At 39.7% G+C, this 20,218-nt stretch overlaps 1 protein-coding gene across 1 annotated transcript in view; it reads left to right on the top strand.

The window, feature by feature from the left end:
- The window catches only part of cecr2 (CECR2 histone acetyl-lysine reader), an 83,169-nt gene that overhangs the window by 51,511 nt on the left and 11,440 nt on the right, over positions 1 to 20,218 (top strand). The window contains exons 6-16 of the mRNA XM_061970181.2: positions 1,938 to 1,996; positions 2,105 to 2,265; positions 15,387 to 15,476; positions 15,575 to 15,725; positions 16,393 to 16,522; positions 16,623 to 16,660; positions 16,733 to 16,824; positions 16,950 to 17,076; positions 17,675 to 18,039; positions 18,117 to 18,266; positions 18,559 to 19,363. Coding sequence (XP_061826165.1) covers positions 1,938 to 1,996; positions 2,105 to 2,265; positions 15,387 to 15,476; positions 15,575 to 15,725; positions 16,393 to 16,522; positions 16,623 to 16,660; positions 16,733 to 16,824; positions 16,950 to 17,076; positions 17,675 to 18,039; positions 18,117 to 18,266; positions 18,559 to 19,363 — 2,168 coding nt within the window. The remainder of the gene's footprint in view (positions 1 to 1,937; positions 1,997 to 2,104; positions 2,266 to 15,386; positions 15,477 to 15,574; positions 15,726 to 16,392; positions 16,523 to 16,622; positions 16,661 to 16,732; positions 16,825 to 16,949; positions 17,077 to 17,674; positions 18,040 to 18,116; positions 18,267 to 18,558; positions 19,364 to 20,218) is intronic.

Raw genomic sequence — 20,218 nt, 5'->3', positions numbered from 1 at the left:
GTGCACTTTGTGTCAAGTTTTAGGTTGTGAAAAAAACGTTTTTTACTGAGTTCATTCTACTAAGATCTTCTTTCTTCCGTGTTGGGAAGGCTGAGTCAGCCTGAGTGTGTGTGAATTAAGATGAGCGGGGCCTGAATCTGATGCCAAACGATCAGATTTGAAGCACTTTGGTGTGTTTAGACTGGCAAAAAAAATCAGATCTGGTATGCAGTGTAAACACCAGATCTGGTGTTTACACTGCATACCAGATCTGGTCAGCTCTCAGCGCGCACAGAGTGATCAATACTCCCACGTCAATCACTTGTCCATTTGGTTATGGTTATGAGTTTATTTCAAAACATGCTATACAGGTGGGCAAATATTTTACTTGAGTTTGATCAAATTTGGATGGATTTCTTTTAGGAGCAAAATGCGATGAAAGGGTTGAAATCCCTATTCGCACATGTGCGACAGTTTGTTTTTTCCTTCGGTCGCCTGGTCTATTTTTAGTCGCATTTGCTAGTAAATTTGTCACACTGTAAAGCCCTGCCTGTAGAACAAATTGTTCTGGGGTGTTCCTAAATAATTTTATTTCTCTAAATTGATTAAAAAAATAAGCACAGAATAACTGTCCAATGTGTATACATGAGAAAATAAACAATTGCAGTGTACAGTACAGTAGTGCTAATAACTATATCGCCTCACTTAAGAGGTCTTCTCATTTTGGGGCGCACCCCTGAGAGGGCTGGTAGACTATTGCAGGAGGGGGCAGCAACCCGAATCCATCAATGGACTTTTTGAATTTGTGTAAACTGGTACCACAAATGTGGGGCTGGATATGTAATCAACTTATTAACAACAACTTACGTACATGTATAAAATCCATAGATTTTTTCCAGCACTGTCAAACAATTAAATTACATATTGTAATCCAGCGCCTCCCGCTACCCCGGAGGAATAAGCGGTAGAAAATGGATGGATGGATGGAATCAGACAAATCAAAGGGTGGCTGTGGATTAATTTTGATTAACCACAATTATATAGCAATTTTTAATTAATCTATATTAATAGTGTTTCCACTGTGTACATTTTTATGTGGGACACTGTGCACATTAATGTACCATTGTTTGGTACAGACTCTTAAATGACCTATATTATAGCATAGTTGCTTATTTTCCTCTGTAGTCCCGAGGCAGGAAAACAAACAGAGTCATTATATGACAATTTACAATATCATATAAAAAATACTGACACGCAATCAAAGAAATTACATCACAACAATTAAATAAGTCAAAGTGACGACATGACTGGGGACTAATTTTCTTCATTTTGCATTAGTAAAGAAAAAACAAGGTAATATACAGTATATACACTTACTAATGTGCTGTTTAGGGTCTTCCATATTAACCTGTGTGCTTCTGGAGCATATATATATAAGGTCAGTGCGCTGCAGCTGTCACACTAAGCGATGTGCCTATGTGGCGGCCATCTTAGGAGGGGCCACTTACCCATCTAAGGCAATGCAATGCAATACAATGCGTTTTTATGCATATTGGAAATGTATCACAACTTATTTATCAATTGATGTGTTTGCCGTTTAGTTGTCAATGTAAAAACATTTGCTAATAATACACATTTTTTATTCCCAGTGTTCTTGTTTCAACTTGACTGCTTATGCATTTTTGTTGTCTTCCTTTCTGTGCCATCTACAACAATGCAATGCCACAGCACTTGGCCCCTACTAACTTAGGCTTGTTGTATGCACACAGCTTAAAGGGGCGTGACGTATGTAATCCGCTTTAAAGTTCATTTTGACAGCCCTTTTTTTTTTTTTTACATTATATTTAGCTTTAATAAGCTATGTCTTAAACAACTGCCCTAATTGCATTTTTTTGTGTACCGTAGTCCTTTTATTATGTGTTGTTAAATAATTTTTTTTTTGTACGTCTGTCTTTTAGTGAGTCAGAAAGCGAAGATGATTTCGAAAATGGACTGGATGATCTACCTCCTACTAAAGGTGAGATACATACTGTAGCAAATGTACAATATTGACAGCAACATGTCAGTGCTTTACAAATAATGCATGTGAACCTTATGCTTTTGTCTGTTGGCCCTTTGGTACCAGGCTACAAGCGAGGCATTTGGTCTCTCGTGTGTGATACAGAAGAAGAGTGGGTCAGCTTGGCGGAAAGCGCAAAGGATAAAGAGTCTCCACAAGACCGCCACCTCTACCGTGTCATCAGCCAGAATTTTTTGCCTGAGATACGCAGCATGATTGAACACAAGGTCAGATAACAAATGTGCTTTTGCTTCACATGAAAGTTCACCTGACAAGTTTAGAACTGCGTGTGTTGTTCGGATCATGGGCGCAGATGGCGTTTGAGAACGTGTGGATGTGTCCCCCTCAGATTCATAGTGATGCTGATCTGTCCTCCTCACTTATCTTACATAATATAAATATAGCCGGTAAAACAGAGGATTCATTTTCTGTTATTTAGACTATTTCGCATTGCAGCGCATCTAAAGTCCGTCATTTATGTGCTACCAATGGTGCGTTTAAGGTGTACACAAATGTAAAAAAAAAAAAAAATGTGGTTACTAAAGAGGAACTGGTAGTTACACCTTTGCCTGTAGAGGTCTACTATGACAGTCACACGGGGGAATAATAACCAGTTCAGTGTAGTGATAACCATGTAAACCTACAACGTCTTGTTTGTGGACAAGGAGAAAGATACAGCCACCAGAGCACGTTCAATTGCTTTATTAACTTGAACGAACAATATGCATTTAAAAGAGCTGTCTTTGGCAACATTGTGTAGTTCCTGTTACTCCAGCAAACTGCAGCTAATGCTTCTCTCCCATGCTGACGCCACACATCACTTGCCTTTTAAAAGCACGCACTCTTATCTCATGAAACATCTCTTCAATAGTCTGCGGGTACAACATATTACTTCTGTATTATTACTATGACTTCTGCCATTTAAAGTTAAATAACTCGTAACAGGCAGAAACTCATAAAAATCCCCTTGTTTACATTGTTTTTGTTTTGATTCCAACAAAGAAAATTAGTGCTGTTAAATTGTGTACTTAATTTTATGTTGATTATATATAATATTATTACAAAGATAATACAGTTACCGTATTTTTCGGACAATCGGGAAAAAAAGGCGCACTGCCGACAAGCGAGTCTATTCAGGTCTATTTTCATACAAAAGGCGCACCGGATTATAAAGCGCATTAAAGGGGTCATATTATGATTTTTTTCTAAATTTAAAACACTATCTTGTGATCCACATAACATATGATGGTGGTCATTTGTTGAAAGTGTTGCATAGATTATGTTTTCACTTTGATAGCTAGTCTACTGACTTTACTGAACTTTACGCTACTTTATATTAGAAATGGCAACAGCGGAAGATGAATGGCACATAAGAAGGTAGAGAAAAAGAAGAAGCTTATGACTACGGCGTCGGACTACAATTGCGGACACACGCACATTTTCAGGACTAATGCAGATCCTAAATACGCATCAGCAGGTATTAGAAGGTAAGAAAAGTTGGTTTTGCATAATATTGCGAAACAAAATGCCAGGTACCGTATTTTCCGCACTATAAGGCGCACCGGATTATTAGCCGCACCTTCAATGAATTACATATTTCATAACTTTGTCCACCAATAAGCCGCCCCGGATTATAAGCCGCGCCTACGCTGCGCTAAAGGGAATGTCAAAAAAACAGTCAGATAGTTCAGTCAAACTTTAATAATATATTGAAAACCAGCGTTCTAACAACTCTGTCCCAAAATGTACGCAAATGTGCAATCACAAACATAGTAAAATTCAAAATGGTGTAGAGCAATAGCAACATAATGTTGCTCGAACGTTAATGTCACAACACACAAAATAAACATAGCGCTCACCTTCTGAAGTTATTCTTCATTCGTAAATCCTTCGAATTCTTCGTCTTCAGTGTCCGAATTGAAAAGTTGCGCAAGCGTGGGATGCAAAATGGCCGGTTCCGTCTCGTAGAAGTCATCGGAGTCAGTGTCGCTGTTGTTGTCCAGTAGTTCTGTGAATCCTGCCTTCCGAAAAGCTCGGACCACAGTTGTGACCGAAATATCTGCCCAGGCATTTACGATCCACTGGCAAATGTTGGCGTATGTCGTCCGGCGCTGTCTGCCCGTCTTAGTGAAGGTGTGTTCGCCTTCGGAGCTGTGTGAAAAAAGCCACCCGGCCTCTTCGCGTAAACTTCCCTTAACCACTCGCTCATCTTTTCTTCATCCATCCATCCCTTCGAGTTAGCTTTTATGATGACGCCGGCTGGAAAGGTCTCTTTTGGCAAGGTCTTCCTTTTGAATATCACCATGGGTGGAAGTTAGCATGGCAAGCTAGAACCACAGTGAAGGATGACTTCTCATTCCCTGTGGTGCGAATATTCACCGTACGTGCTCCCGTTCCACAGTGCGGTTCACAGGAATATCAGTTGCTGTGAAATACGGTAGTAATCCGTGTGCGGATGGAGAGATTGCGTCTTTTTATGAACCGGATCCTTTTCGCTTAGTAGGAGCCATTTTGTGGTCTTTACAGATGTAAACAGGAAATGAAACGTACGGTGATATCCGCGCGTTTTTTCTTCTTCTTCCGGGGGCGGGCGGTAGCTTACAGTAGAAGAAGAAGCGCTTCCTGTTCTATGGGGGCGGGTGCTTACCTTGGCGGTTGCTTGCGTAGAAGAAGAAGCGCTTCCTGTTCTACCGGGAAAAAAGATGGCGGCTGTTTACCGAAGTTGCGAGATCGAAACTTTATGAAAATGAATCGTAATAAAGCGCACCGGGTTATAAGGCGCACTGTTAGCTTTTGAGAAAATTTGTGGTTTTTAGGTGCGCCTTATAGTGCGGAAAATACGGTAATATGTCTGCTAATAGGTGCCATTTTGCGGTCCTTATACACGCACCATTTTTAATGCGCCGACAATCCATCAATCCATCATAGCTTACCGAAGTCATACTAAAACACTTTGACTGATTTTTGAGCGCCGTGTGTATATGTTCTATATTCTCAATTGAACATTTAAAGTTTTGGTGTTTACTGCCGTCATATTGCAGTCTACACGTATCTTTTATGTATGACTGCCATCTACTGGTCACACTTATCATTACACCATGTACCAAATAAAATTGCTTCGAGGTCAGTAAGCACAACCAGAATTATGCTGTACTTTAGGTGCACTTTCGAATTTTGAGAAAATGAAAGGATTTTTAAGTGCGCCTTATAGTCCGAAAAAAACGATACATTTGTGTTTACAGTAATTCAAGGGTCAGAGCTTTAGGAACCATTTTTAAGTTTGATAAGATTTTAAACAATCGTGTACACTGAACTGAACCAAAAACTCACAAAACTGTGAAGTCATATTTCTTGTATGTTAAGCCATTCCACCCCTTTTACCATATGTGGCCCATTTTTTTCCATTTTAGACCAAGAAAATTAGTACTGTAACATAAAGAACAACAACCCTTTGATGTTTCCTGTTATTTGTGAAGGTGTTTTTTTTAAATGTAAAACTGTTCTATGCTTTGTCTTCACTATCATGGCACAGTATTTGGCTTATAGATCCTACACACATTATAAAGTGAAGCTGATTATAGATACTAGACATTAGCTACTTCTGTATATTTAGATCTGCTGAGGCAAATTTAACCCCAAACTATTCATTTAAACGTTATACTGCAATTGACTACGACATGCTGTAGTTTTAAAGCTAAACACAGGCAATAAATCCCACTCCACACTGTCCACTAAGAAACAAGTATTGATGGTTGCTATGGAAACGCTCAGCTTCTGTACACTACCAACTTTAAAGAATTACTGGCAGCTTCATATAAGAAAAGATGTCCTTGACTTTCAGCGGTCAGGGGATGAAAGTTGCCTTGTCCTTCATTTCTGTACACACACCAGTGACGTGCAGTGACCTTTAACACCAGATAAGGCATAGATAGATAGATGCCTTTGGAGGAATTTTTTTTTTTTTTTTTTACTTAAATTTATATGTGCTAATAATCACCGTTAATACAGGTTGCACATTGAAATAACAAGAACAATAAGGGAGTAATCCAACTTTTATAACAACGTTTTGATAATGATATTATAATACGATAAATTGGACCAAAAAGTAAAGTTTAAGTACCAATGATTGTCACACACACTAGGTGTGGTGAAATTTGTCCTCTGCATTTGACCCATCCCCTTCTTCACCCCCTGGGAGGTGAGGGGAGCAGTGGGCAGCAGCATTTTTGGTGATTTAACCCCCAATTCCAACCCTTGATGCTGAGTGCCAAGCAGGGAGGTAATGGGTCCCATTTTTATAGTCTTTGGTATGACTCGGCCGGGGTTTGAACTCACAACCTACCGATCTCAGGGCGGACACTCTAACCACCTGAGTAGGTTATCAAATTATTTTTGGTCCCATTTGCTGAAATAAACTTCTGTATTTGTATATAAGGCAGCCCTGTATACCCCCAATGAAAACTATGATCAATTAATTTTGCCTTAAAGTATTGGATCTTGGTTATATATTCCTCCATATAGGTTGTATTTACCTGACGTCACGTCCAGCTCATTAATTATTCAAGGCTCGAAGTGGTGGGTTTGCCTTTCTCGAAGGAAAATGCCCTACGCTCGCGTTGTTGCTGTTGGAACCGTTCAAATCGCAAAAAGGATACGTATCTATAGAGTTCCTCGAAAGATATTTAAGAAGGGTGAAAGATGTAGGATTTTACAAAAGAAGACGACAAAAAAGGAACGCACTATATAGTCCAAGGAAGCAAGCTTAGTCGAAGAACGCCAGAGTTTACAGTGATCACTTTGTAAAAGGTTTGTTTTATATACTTTTAAAGTTTAGTATTTCCCATTTAAGTATTATCTTGACATTATTTGTGTTTTATCTTGTTTCTGAGTTCTTAAAACACATTTTTGCTACTAGTGTTTTGTATACTACCAACTCGGCGAGTCTAAATAAAAGGTAGCAAAACCTAAAATAGCTAAGCTTTTACCAAAGGCAGCAACCATAAAATTATTTATATTTTGATCAAGACGTGGAAAACTACAAACTGCATGCATACTTGTAATGGCGTGTGCAACAACCTATAAGGCTACAATGGCTGTAGACGGGAAATGTAATCATGAAATGCAACCTTGCATGAGCAAAAACAATGCATGATTTAGCTTGGATATTATTGATACCGATTTCCTTGACGCAGCCACACACAAATAAGTTGTAGACCTCCATGCTTTTCCAAGCTTTCATTTGTTTTGTCATGTAGAATGATGTCTGGAGCACGATAGTTCAACATGTCTGGTAACTCTACTGACCGATAATCCTTGATATCACTCGATAAATCTTCTTTTATATAAGATATGGGGATAGATTCCATTGCATAGTCTGCATTTTTTGCACGTATTTGGCAAGATCTAAGCCCCTTGTGTACTCGGTTTGCGGCACAATAACCATATTGGTTTGGTGGCCCACCACTTTGTTTACTTGTGTTCAAAAGTCACGTGACGGAATACAACCTGTTGACAGACACCACCATTCATTTCATTCCATTCAAAGCAGTAAAACAATGTTTTTGCATCCAACAAAACACACTATTTATTTTTCAAACAAATAAAGTTGTTGTAAAAAAAAACAGCTGAATTCCTCGCTGGTTAAACAACGTAGAGACATGCGTCTTCATGCTCGATCACACCCACTTTTCTCTATTTTATAGTCCGATTATCAAAAATAATGATGTCACATTTACAGTACATTAAAAACATTAAACAGACTGTAGATTCTGCAATGTACAAACTAGAAATTCACGGTGTAAAAATATATCCACAAACATTATTTTAGCGACATTGTGCAAGCAGACAAGCAGTAAACCCTGTTCTTTTTCTCTTACACACACGAACATGAACACACACGCACATAAGGAGGTAAAGCGGCAGCACTGGCAGAAGCTTTATGATCAGTTTGTGTGCGTATTTAGTCCATTTTTACCCAAGTAAATGGTAAACAGTTATTTTAATCATACAAAAAATACAGCTTAATGGACAATTGATAATATTAATTTCATGGTTTTGTTTTTTTGTTTTTTTCCATCAATGCAAGTGAGGCTGCACCTCACCTGTCTCCATTGGCCGCACGTCCCTTCTGTAGACTTGTCTGTACAACTATTCTGCCCAATAGCCCCGCCGCCTATTGCGCAACAAAGTGTCATAATTGTACACATTCTGATTTTCTTCAGTGAATCAATCAGTATGAGTGTAAAAAAACAAATGTTTAATTGAACATGTTCTTAGTGAAATCTAATATTCACCAAAGGGAATGGATTTCTTCAAATCTTATATGGGTCATGTACAATTCGGTTTCAAGCAGCAGGCAATAACCACCTTAATTATTTTCAGGACTTTTTAGTAGATCTATAAAAAGGTAGTGCCTAGATTATGTTAGGCTTTTACAAACATATAATTACATCACCATATATTTAGTTTATTCAGTTTGCATCTACACGTTTGAGGCTGTTTTTTGTGCCTGTTTGTGTACATAAACTGAGCGGGTGTTGTCCATGCTGACATGTCAAACACTGTCTGTAGCCCATTGAATCTGTCCCTGCATGTGTTTCAAGCTGCTGTCACCAGTCATTTCATGGACAGTGACAGCAGGCAGGAGCTCACCTTGAGGCAGGATGAAGCCTGAAGAGTGACAGCTCTGTTTTGCCGCGGGATCCACTGGACCTCCCTAAGTGGTGACACCACAGGCAATCTATCTTGCGCTTCTTTAATAGATGAAACTGTCAGTTTTGTTTGTAATATATGGATGAATTTCAGCATCTCCAACTCTACAGTTAAGCAACAAGGCATAGTGCAAAAACATACATGTTGTGGCGTGCACAATAGATCAGTTCAGGAACATCTGCTTGTATTTTTGCACTTGCTTCCGTTACCCTGTCCCCATAACATCTTTCTTCCTCTTTCTCCCTCCTCCACCTGCTCAGTGTACACAATTTCAGTATTATACATGTACTTTATAGGAAACCACAATCTTGGCTGAGGTCTGTGAGTTGACCTGTTTGTCCTACTTCCCTGATGAAATTTGACATGAGCTGCAGAGGGCAGCTCGATATAGACTGACTTTCAAGGGACTGGCTAAGAGCTGGCCTATGGCTGAGCTTTTCCTTAGTTACTGTGTGCTATATCTGAATCACTGACCATGCCATTCATGTTGGCTGGCTTTACAAGAAAAAAAATATAACATTCATGCGTTAAGTGCTCAGATACATTTTTGAAAATGCTTAAATTTGGATTCATTATTAAGTACAGTCAAAACCTGTCTACAGTGACCACTCAAGGATGCTGGCCAGCTATAGAATGGGCAGGCATCTTGTGCTGGTTGTGCATTTTTATGATCTCGATCTTCTTGTGGACAGCAGCCAGTCTTTGCAGTGTTTGGAGCCATAACAAACTCACATGTTGAAGCTGAATACGACGGGATGGGTTGGATTAGTAAACACAAGCAATAATGTCTCAATGATAAGTACGGCATTGTCCGCTCAATATTTAGCTCTCTGTAGTCGGATGACTATACATCAACCGATGCAAGCAAGCATCACAGTTAATTGCCATTATTCATTACACTGAGTGATATCCATCCTGCAATGGCGCCCCATAATACACCTGCTGTGATCCTGTTTTTATGTTTTTATTAATTCTATTTTAATTATTTATTTTTTATCGTGTTCTGTTTGTGTTGTGTTGTGTTTGCTCGGTACTCGTTTTATCTTTTAACCTGCTCATTGTACAGCACTTTGGCTACCCCTGTGGTAAATTTTAAATGTGCTCTATAAATAAAGTTGATTTGATTTGATTTGATTAAATGATAAAACTCAAAACATTTTGGAAGAAAACACACTACCAAAGCAAATCTATATCCTAAAACGTGTAAACAAATAACAACTGAATCTCAATCTATTAACCTCATGCACCAAATGTTATATTGGTGGCCGACATATAGAGTAAAAAAAAAACATTCCAACGGGCCACTGGCCGTGTTAAACAGGTGGCTGCTATGGACAAGGTTTAGAACACAACTTTTCTCTGCAAGGGCAATTTTAGTGGCTGCTATCGGCAAGTGGCTGCCATAGACAGGTGGTTGCTAACCAGGGGTGGAGCCATACTATTTTGAGGTGGGGGGCAGAGGGGGGTACAACCAATAAATTAGGGGGAACCCCTTAAAAACAACGAAGGCAAGCGCCTTCTATATGTAGACCAATAGTTGATAGACATTACTGGTCATGAATTATACAGAAAACAATGATGTCTTTACCAGGTATCTAAAATGCCATATTAGTTTTTATAGCCAACAGCTAGCTGTTCATGTTGAAAAAGTGAAACATTTTCAAAATGCATAAATCCCTCATGCACAATTTCATTTAAAAAAAAAAAATAAAGACATTAAACTTTAAAGTGAAAGAGTTTCAAAATTAGTCTCTGAACATGCATTCTCCTGATTCAGTATTTGAGTTTTAACAGTGTAGAATGTCAATACAGAGTTTGAACCGAGAAGACAATCTTTTCTGCAGAAAAAAACCTTGTTCATAAAAAAAAACATTGCAGATATTATTTTTCAAGTATAAATATTTCAGTGTAATTTAAAGCATTACAGAAAAGGAACTTTAACATATTAGTCTCAACTATCTTGATTTAAATTGTACTGATCGAAAACTGCATTACAGCAGGTAAAACTCCTAACATCACAATCAAGTGTTAACAATATGGCTCCTAACAATATACTGAAGCACATATTGAGGTAGATGTTTTACTGGATTAAGCTACATGTACTGTAGTAAAACAACTCAGCCAGCTTTCATAGATTAGCTACATAAAAATGCATTAGAAAATGATCACTGGACAATGCCTAATAAAGACACCACTGGGTACAATGTTACCAGTACATGAATTGAAAAAACCTGAAATACATATCAAAACTGGCCAGGAAAAAAACTAAACATCCATCCATCCATTTTCTACCGCTTATTCCCTTTTGGGGTCGCGGGGGGCGCTGGAGCCTATCTCAGCTACAATCGGGTGGAAGGCGGGGTACACCCTGGACAAGTCGCCACCTCATCGCAGAAAAACTAAACATATAACGAATAAAATTAAATGTTTTCAGTGTTGTCCAAATTACCAAAATTAATGCCGCTTCAGCACCAAGGAGACCACCTGGCTGTTTTTATTTGTAAGTTTTCTCCATGAAAAGTGAGTTTTTCACAGTGTCGTGGCTAGTTAGTTCAGCTGACGTAAATTTATCTGCGTTTTAATCGTTTTTGTGTTTTAGAAGATATGTATCGACTGGGAAGCTTCCTTTTGAGCAACACCTTTTTTGGGAACCTCACAGCTTCTGTGTCGTTTCACGTCATTTCAATCTGTGTGAAATGGAAAAATGACTCGAGAAAATTTCACACAAAACATTACCAGACTCGCCTTGCACTAGTTTTGTCCAGAAATAGGTTTGTCAGTTTGTTTTTGCTGCATTTACTTTTTCCAGCTGCACAGATTGTGATTTTCTCGATTTTCGCCATGGCTCACTCTCGTGCTGCAAGCGCCAATGCCGTACTGACCTGATTTTATATATGGGTGTGGTCGTCTGCGATGCAGTTTGATTGACATGACTAGACCCTTACTGCTTGATACTACTTGATAAGTGACAGATTACCCACAAAACACGCATTTCAAAACGAGAGGCCGACTGTTAGCAATGCGGGACAACGTCTCAATTTGCGGCGTGTGTGAAAAGTAATGAAAATGCGTGTCTGACCCGCTTTGTGAGGGCTTCGGATTTTTGGCTAAAGTATCCCATAATGCGATGCCGGCAGCCATATTGAAAGGCTACAGTCATTGTTGACGGTAGCGCTAAACGTAATGTTTTCCAACTATTCTGGGGAAAATACATTGCACTGGCTGTGATACAATGGAGACAGTCATTGGATAAGAAGTCCCTTCGTTGGAGAAAAACAGCCGTAATTGGATGTAAGGGTCCATACTAGGGCTGCAACTAACGATTAATTTCATCATCGATTAATCTGTCGATTATTACTTCGATTAATAATCGGATAAAAGAGACAAACTACATTTCTATCCTTTCCAGTATTTTATTGAAGAAGAAAAAACCCAGCATACTGGCACCATACTTATTTTGATTATTGTTTCTCAGCTGTTTGTACATGTTGCAGTTTATACATAAAGATTTATAAAAAATAAAAATAAAATAAATAAAAATAAATTGCCTCTGCGCATGCGCATAGCATAGATCCAACGAATCGATGACTAAATTAATCGCCAACTATTTTTATCATCGATTTTAATCGATTTAATCGATTAGTTGTTGCAGCCCTAGTCCATACCAGATTGACAACTCTGAGTGGAGTAGAGACCACGACATCTTCCCTGATGTCTCATACCCAGACTTTGTGAACTACTTAATTTTTCAACTGAGCCTATTTTCTTAAAAGGACTTTCAAAATTATGTAAATTTAAAAAGTTATGACCGCTTTGTTTTTGGATTGGTTCATGACGTTTGTGTATCTGCATAAATCCAGTGGACATCGTGTTGTCAAGGCAGGAGTCATGCACTCTCAGAAATTATCCGACCCAAATTTGACACCCTGGATAATTCAGGATAACTAATCTAAGGCCATCCCAGCAGTGACTGTAAAGCAGGATTGGGAGAATGCTGTTCTCATGTCGCTTTACTTTTGTTTTATCTGGAGGCTAAGAGAAGTGAGTACAATATCAATTATCAATACATCTACTAGCAAAGTTCTTTGACCAAGACCATCAATGCATTGCAAAGTGGGGCTGTTGTTTTTTTCAGATTAATTTCAATTTACAGAATGTTCTTAATTACCTCATATGAATTGATCTGGACAAACACAAAGTCGTCATAGCACGCCACATTTTGGTTGATTGCAGCCATCCATGCTCGCCTTTGCCGTTTACGGAAATACTCTTAGGAATTCGATAAAAGCTAGTTTTGTCTCTCCCATTTTGTTTGTGGCAATAGAAATGGCCACTTTGTTTGTGGCAGTTGAAATGGCACATGTCGCCAGCATTATGAGTATCACTGGATGAATGTTCAGCAACAATGTGTTTACAAATGTATACTGCAAGTATGGCCAACGCAATCTATTCTTAACCTGAGGCTGCCACACTTCAATCACAATGTATGCAAACTCCGTGGGAGTGTTTTACCTGCAGTCGTCACCTGTCACAACCTGTTTGTAAAACTTAAAATTAAAAGCTTTTTTGTTTTAAATATATTTTTCTCATAATAAAACAAAGGCTGTGTTTTATTTTTGAATCTGGTTGGTGAAGGAACACAGGGTAGCAACTGCTTGACTGACAGTGTCAAGAGCCAATAACATTTTGGGGTGGTACACAAGTGGGCACACTAGATCACTAGGTTTAGCTGTATTATTAAGTAGCAATATCTAAATGGCCTTAAAGAGAAATTTGTGCGTCTGTCTGTTCACGTTCATATGGTTGAATTTTATTTTGAAGTATTACTTAATGAGGTCAATGGGAAATTAATAAATGCGTAGAAATGTGGAAGACTTTACTTTGTATACAATTTGAAAGAGACAATGTATGTATCAATGTGTCAGGATTTTGACAAGTCTGTCTAAAAATGACACGTGCCAAAGATTTAGACATGATGTGTAGAGGTTCAACTCCCCCTCCTCCTTGTCTGGAAAACAGAGTTTGACTTTTTGACTGGTAAAGCTTGGCTGTCACCCCCAGGGAGATGTGAGGGAATGTTGGCAGCAGAAGAGAGAAGGGGGACCTGGGGGAGGGGAGGCAAAGCCATTGACCTCTCAATACTCACGGCTCCTTCACCCAATATCTCCAGGGCCTCACAGTTAGTCTGTGTGTGTTTGTGTGGGTGTGTGTGTGGCTGCGTGTCTATCCTGAAGGCTCAATCAGTTGCTGACAAGATTGGTTACTGGTTTATCCTCATATTATGTGATTCATCATAGAAGTCATACATTTAAATACTTTTTTGATCGATTTAAAATAGCGCTGCCAAAAGATTCAAACATTTTATCACGATTTATCACATTTCCAGAATTAACATGTAGTTAATCACGACTAATCACAGATGGAGGTTTTTATCTTTAGTTAGTGTACCTTATTAAAACGTACACCCAGAATGGGAGTGGACAATGTGTTTGATTTATGCAAATGTTTGTCTTATTTTATTTTTTAAAACAGCTCAAAACAAAAATGACACACCCTTTCACAGACACACAAGGTGCATTTTCCACCTAGGGTCATGTTTTGCTTTATTGTGTGGACAGAAAAGCAAGCCCAAATAAGCAACCACACTTGCAAAAACAAGCCCAAAAAACGTAACCAGCAACTCACAAACTCTGCAGGCGACTTTAGAAAAAAACAAGCCCAAATGGCAACGCTGCTAGTATCTGGGAACTCCGGCGATAACTCAGCCCACAGCAACTGTAGCTGGAAATAACTTTGGTCTTGTCGCGAGAGACCTGCCAGAGCTTTGAAGCTAAACCTGCAATTCAATATAGCTTTTTTTGTCCTTTCCTGCTCTCCATTTTGTTTTGTGACTCAACATCAGCTGAAACACTGCCACTTTTCCACCACTATGGTATGTACTAAAGAGTAGTGTCATTAAAGGAAACTTTTGTTAACACGTTATCGTGTTAACTTGGACAGTCCTAATTTTTTTTTTTTTAACAGCTCAAAGTCATGTTTTGCTTTATTGTGTGGACAGAAAAGCAAGCCCAAATAAGCAACCACACATTGAAAAACAAGGCCAAAAAACGCAACCCGCTACTCACAAACCTTGCAGACGACTTTAGAAAACATCAAACCCAAAGTCGCTTATAATACATGGAAATGGCAACACTGCTGCTGCTAGCATCTGGAAACTTTTTGACAGTCCCAATTTTTTAATAGATACTTTTTTGATGCAAATGAGTAAACGATAGCCATTAACTGTGCACAATATTTAAAATGCATAGGTATTTTTTTTAAGAACGTAAAACAGGTGTTCAAATATTTAAGAGGTCAGATATGAAAGGCAAAATATGACGGTGTGCACAAGGATGTACAGGTGCAACATGGAACAAGTGCTGGATGGTATTCATAGTGTCTTTCAATTAAGTCCTAATGTGGCTGTGGCTGTGATGTACTTCAACCTCCAAGTGATGCTTTGTAGAGCTGTATTGTGGCAGGGACAAAGGAGTTTGAGTCTGTTGGTGGAGCGTGTCAGAGACGGCAGCCTAACTGATTTATGTTCTTCAAATGCAGTCATAAGATTACGTCTTGACCGTTTGACTCTTTGTTTCAGGAGCGTGAGCAGAAACAGAAGCTTGAAGATCCAACTCCATTTCGTACATCAGAAAGGTTCACTGAAAAACACTTAAACCAGGCGGATGAGGTACTTGCACAGGAGTGCAACATACTTTTAGTACATAGTTATGTTTCTTGCTGCCCACATGTGAGTGGAGAGCTGATGTGACTGTCTTTTGTATTCAGGACAATGTGGCAGCCACTGTGGAGTTAGAGAAGAGAAAAGATGAAGAGCTGGACAGGCAGGTCCTGCTGGCCGAGCAGCGGCAAGAGGAGGAAAGGCTTCAGCAGGAAGAAAGACAGCGAGAGAAGATGGAAAAGATCAAAGCTGTGGAGGGTACAATAGACGGAACACAGCAGAAGCCTTAGCGATTTGTTTTAAAAAGTTCCCAGCACCAAGTTAACATGACTGGGTACCAAGCAGAAAGATTCCAAATTACATATATCTGACAATTTGTGGCAATAATTTCACATTCTTTCATCAGCAATCTAGGTAGTCGTGCTTTCTTCCAACATATTGATCGAGGGCACCCTGTATTCACATCTGCGTCTCTACTTTCTCCATTACATTTGTAGGCCTATAATTTACACTGAGACTGAACACCTTCATCACTTCTATTTCACTCTCTGATGTCATCTGTCAAGGGTTAATGAAACGCTAACCTTGTTTCAGTAGAGCAGCTTAATTAATGTTACAGAGATGAACGGCAAGACTTGGATTGCAAATGTAGGCCCCACCCTCTAACATCTTTAATACACATGGCAGGGGGCCTTTCCATGTTAAAAGTTAAAAGAAGTGATACATGTTCACTCGCTTTGCTGTTCAGCTCTTTTGATCAATTGGGCCAAAGAAAACTGATGAATTGTTCCTTGGTCTTACTGCAAAGACCAATTTTGCTGTCTTTCCACAGTGTGGAGCATTTGCATCTATAAAAACTAATCTAAAACCTTAGTCAGAGGTAGACAAATATGACCATACATTGCATCTCTGATGTGTCTTTCAGAGCGGGCAAGAAGGCGAAAAATGCGAGAGGAAAAGGCCTGGCTACTGTCACAGGGAAAAGACCTTCCACCAGAACTTTTGAATTTAGAGCCTTCTTCACCAGTCCTCAGAACACGGAGAACTAAAGAATTGTAGGAGCCTCTTCAAAACCCCATCAAATGTTTAATCTGTATCCATCTTGAATCGTTTTTGGTTGAGTCGTTGTAAAATGTATTTTGTTATACATTTCAGCTACGACATGGAAGATGACTACACAGGGTTATACAAAGGTAAAAACCTTCTGAGTTATGTAATGTCAGTGAATGTTTGTTGTGATATCTGACCTGATCTTCCTTTTCTAGTGCTGGAGGCTTTGAAAGCTCATAAAGATGCCTGGCCTTTCTTAGAACCTGTGGATGACTCCTATGCCCCCAATTACCATGACATCATCCAGGTATAAACACAAGGTCCTAGTTGATGATTGAGTGAAACTTATCAGTGTTGTGGTCTAAACATTTAAAGATGCTATTCACAAATTCCTCCCAGTTTTTTCTTTATAATGTTTTTCAATCTCTTCAGGCTCCCATGGACCTTTCTACTATTGAAAGAAAATTCAATGAAGGAGAGTATGTTTCCAAGGAGGAGTTTATTTCTGACGTGAAGCTCATGTTTGAAAATTGCATTGAGTACAATGGAGAAGACAGTGGTAAGCGAAAACATTTCTTCACACACCCACACAAACAGACACTGGCTCCAGTCCAAGTGACCAGGGAGTCAACATCAATTTAGTACGTGGATTTGACAGAATAGAAGGTGTGAGCGGGAGGGTGGGCACGACAAAGCAAAAGAAAGAGGGACAAGCTAACTGCTTCGTTGGGGCCGGGGCAGTTCTGACAGTGATTAATGAGGAGTGATTGAGCAGTGCTCTGGAGGATCTGAGCCCTGCAGTGCCGTAGAAACATTCCAGCCCTTAAGACCTCTGTCTAAAGCTCTCCATTCAACTGAATACTTTCCCCAGGGACAGGGGGAGGAGAGTTGTGATGGGAGACCAGGGTGGAGGAATAGTCTAGAAGGGACAGGGGTCAACATATGGCCTCTGACCTATTCAGGCGGTCAATGATGGGCTCAGAGCAATGTCTCTGTATACAAACAGTGTATGGTGGTGTATATATCTAAAAGGAGTGTGCATCTTGTAGGTAATGATTATAATAGATGTACTACATGTGTTTGGAGGGAGTGAACAGGTTCTGTCATAAAGAATAATGGAATCATCCCAGCTGATTACAATGTCTGCTTGTCCTCAGAGTACACTGTGATGGCAGAGTCTCTCGAGCGCTGTTTTAACCGAGCCCTATTAAAACACTTGCCATTAGAGGATGGTGACACAGATGAAGAATTCCACATCAGCAGAGAAGACAAGGAGCGCAAGGAGAAAAAGCGCAACCGTAGCAGTAAACATTTGGGACCGGAAAGTTTGATCAAAGCCACTGAGGAGGTCCAGCGTAAACGAAATGGCGTAGAAGGCAAAGGCAAAATGCCATCAGAGAACCAGGTTAGTAAGTTGGTACGACTACTTCCGCCATCTAATTGGGGTAACCGTCCACCTCACTCCTACAACCTGAGCCAACACCACAATCAAGAAGGACACATCAGGGGAATGTACCAACATGTATGTTTTAATCCAATGTTTTTAATATTTTCACTTCATTGAAAACTGCAATTTCAAATTCATTTTTATCTGACCAGTTACATCGTCCTCCTGGGCCTCCTGGTCTTCATGGTCCACACATGTATGCTCATAGACTGGGCATGGATCCTCGCTTTGCCTACACAGGTCACATTTCAAGGCATGGAGACTCCAACTTTAACCATTTGCCACCCAACTTCAACATGCAGGTATAAAGCCCACCAAGTAAACATATATTGCCATTAACTTTTTTTAAGTATGATTTTTCCCAACAGAGATGAATGTGGTTAGGATTTAAATAATTTACGGGTAGTCCCAGCTGTTCAATGTTCTCTGATCTTTATAAGTGTCTCAGTCTTTTAAAACAATTTTAGAAGAAATTAGTTTTTTGTAGAATCCATTCATAATTAGGTATTATGTATTTTATTACCAGTAATACAAAATAACATTATGAACAGATTACATTTTTCTAAAACCTTACCCTCTTTGTTTTCCCTTCAGCATTGCATGGTTGAAGGACCTCACATGGGCCAAAGGTATACAATGGGACCCGATGCTAACCAGCCTCTTCACCAGCAACAGCATCCTTACATGGGTCCAACCCATGGCCCATCTCTGGGCCCCCGTCCAATGGCCCTTCAACTTAGACCTCCTCCCGAAGCCAGTATATACCCATCACATCACCGCCCAGAGGGCCTCACAATGAACCCAATGGGTAACCGATTATCAGGACTCGAAGGACCTTTGCAGCAAAATTACACTGGATTGAGACCTTCTAGTATGGGGTTGTCCAACATGTGGACTAGTATGAATAACCAACATCCAGAGAGACCCAGTGGAATGCACATGCCTGACCCTAACGTGGTCAACCAGCACAACTTAAACTGTGGCGGAGACCCATCCCCAATGGGACATAAACAATGGCCAGAAGCTGCTGGATATCCCCATCCTACTCCCAATGCCCAATGCCAAATGTCTTCACTGGTGAGCTCCTCGGGGCCCATGCCACAACGACCCCCCTTAAGCCACTCAGACTCCTCTTGCAAAACACGGCTGGCTTCTATGCTGGAAAGTCCAGAGATGCTGGCTTTGCAGCAGCTGTCAGCCTCTTCTGGACCCCCTGCTGGTTCCCCCCATCGGCACATGAGCCACTTTCAGCAGCCAAGGCCCCCGTCAGGATTTGGCAGCATCCCAACTCACCCCTCTCAGCAGCCTCCCTCTGCTCCTGAGGTTCAGCTGCTGTGTCCTGCCAGAGACAATGGGCCAGACAGCCAGGCTTCCCCACAGATAGACACCCAACCACAAGGTAGATCAGATCTATATATTTTTTTAATGCTTGTGGAACCCGAAAGCAAATTTAAATTTTGCAGTCCCTCATCTCATTGAGACAATTGAGGCAGTAAAATTTTTTCTATTTGAAATTATTTCCCACAGTAAGTGGTAAATTAAATATTCATCAGCACAGACACATGGCCTACTGTTTGCTTTTGTGGTACAAAATAAATTGCATTTAATTTGTGTTCCTTCAAGTAGGGCTGAGTGATATGGCAAACAGATTATCACAATTCTTTTTTCATATCATTCGATCATGAATAATATCACATTTAAAAAAAAAAAGTTTTTATTAAAGAGTGATTGTCCTGTGCAGGATTATACAGAGTACCGTTGCATCCCTACTATTTTCTGCTGAAATGTCTTGTAACAAACATTTCCGCTACATTTGATCAAGGTAATAATATATGCTAACAGCTGACGGTCCGTACCTCGGTTTTAGGGCCAGAGTTTTGCTTGTTTTTCGATACGTTTGTGGGGGTAAAGAGAACTTGTTTTCCTCTCAAAGTTCTTTTGTTAATTTGCTTTTCTTCACACACTTCATTCTGCAGTAAAAGTATCAGTGGTGTACTGACTAGTATGAGACTTTTTTCAAGTTAACATATACTATATTTGTATTCTTTAATTACTTGTATACATCACTGCTTCTCACCAGTAGTTTGGCAAACGGCAAGCGTTGACCTAGATTGTGGAGTTTGTTTTTTTAACTCAAATACTGTAGCTTGTATTTAATGAAAGTACATTACAGTGCAGTCTGAATTTGATGTACTGTAAAATAATGTGTACCAACACATTAAACGCATCTATTATTTCAGGAACATTTTTTCAT

Source organism: Nerophis lumbriciformis, linkage group LG10, assembly GCF_033978685.3.
Source record: "Nerophis lumbriciformis linkage group LG10, RoL_Nlum_v2.1, whole genome shotgun sequence".
NCBI classification, from domain to species: domain Eukaryota; kingdom Metazoa; phylum Chordata; class Actinopteri; order Syngnathiformes; family Syngnathidae; genus Nerophis; species Nerophis lumbriciformis.
Note: the sequence above shows the minus strand (reverse complement) of the source record. Positions and strands in the feature narration are given on the sequence as shown.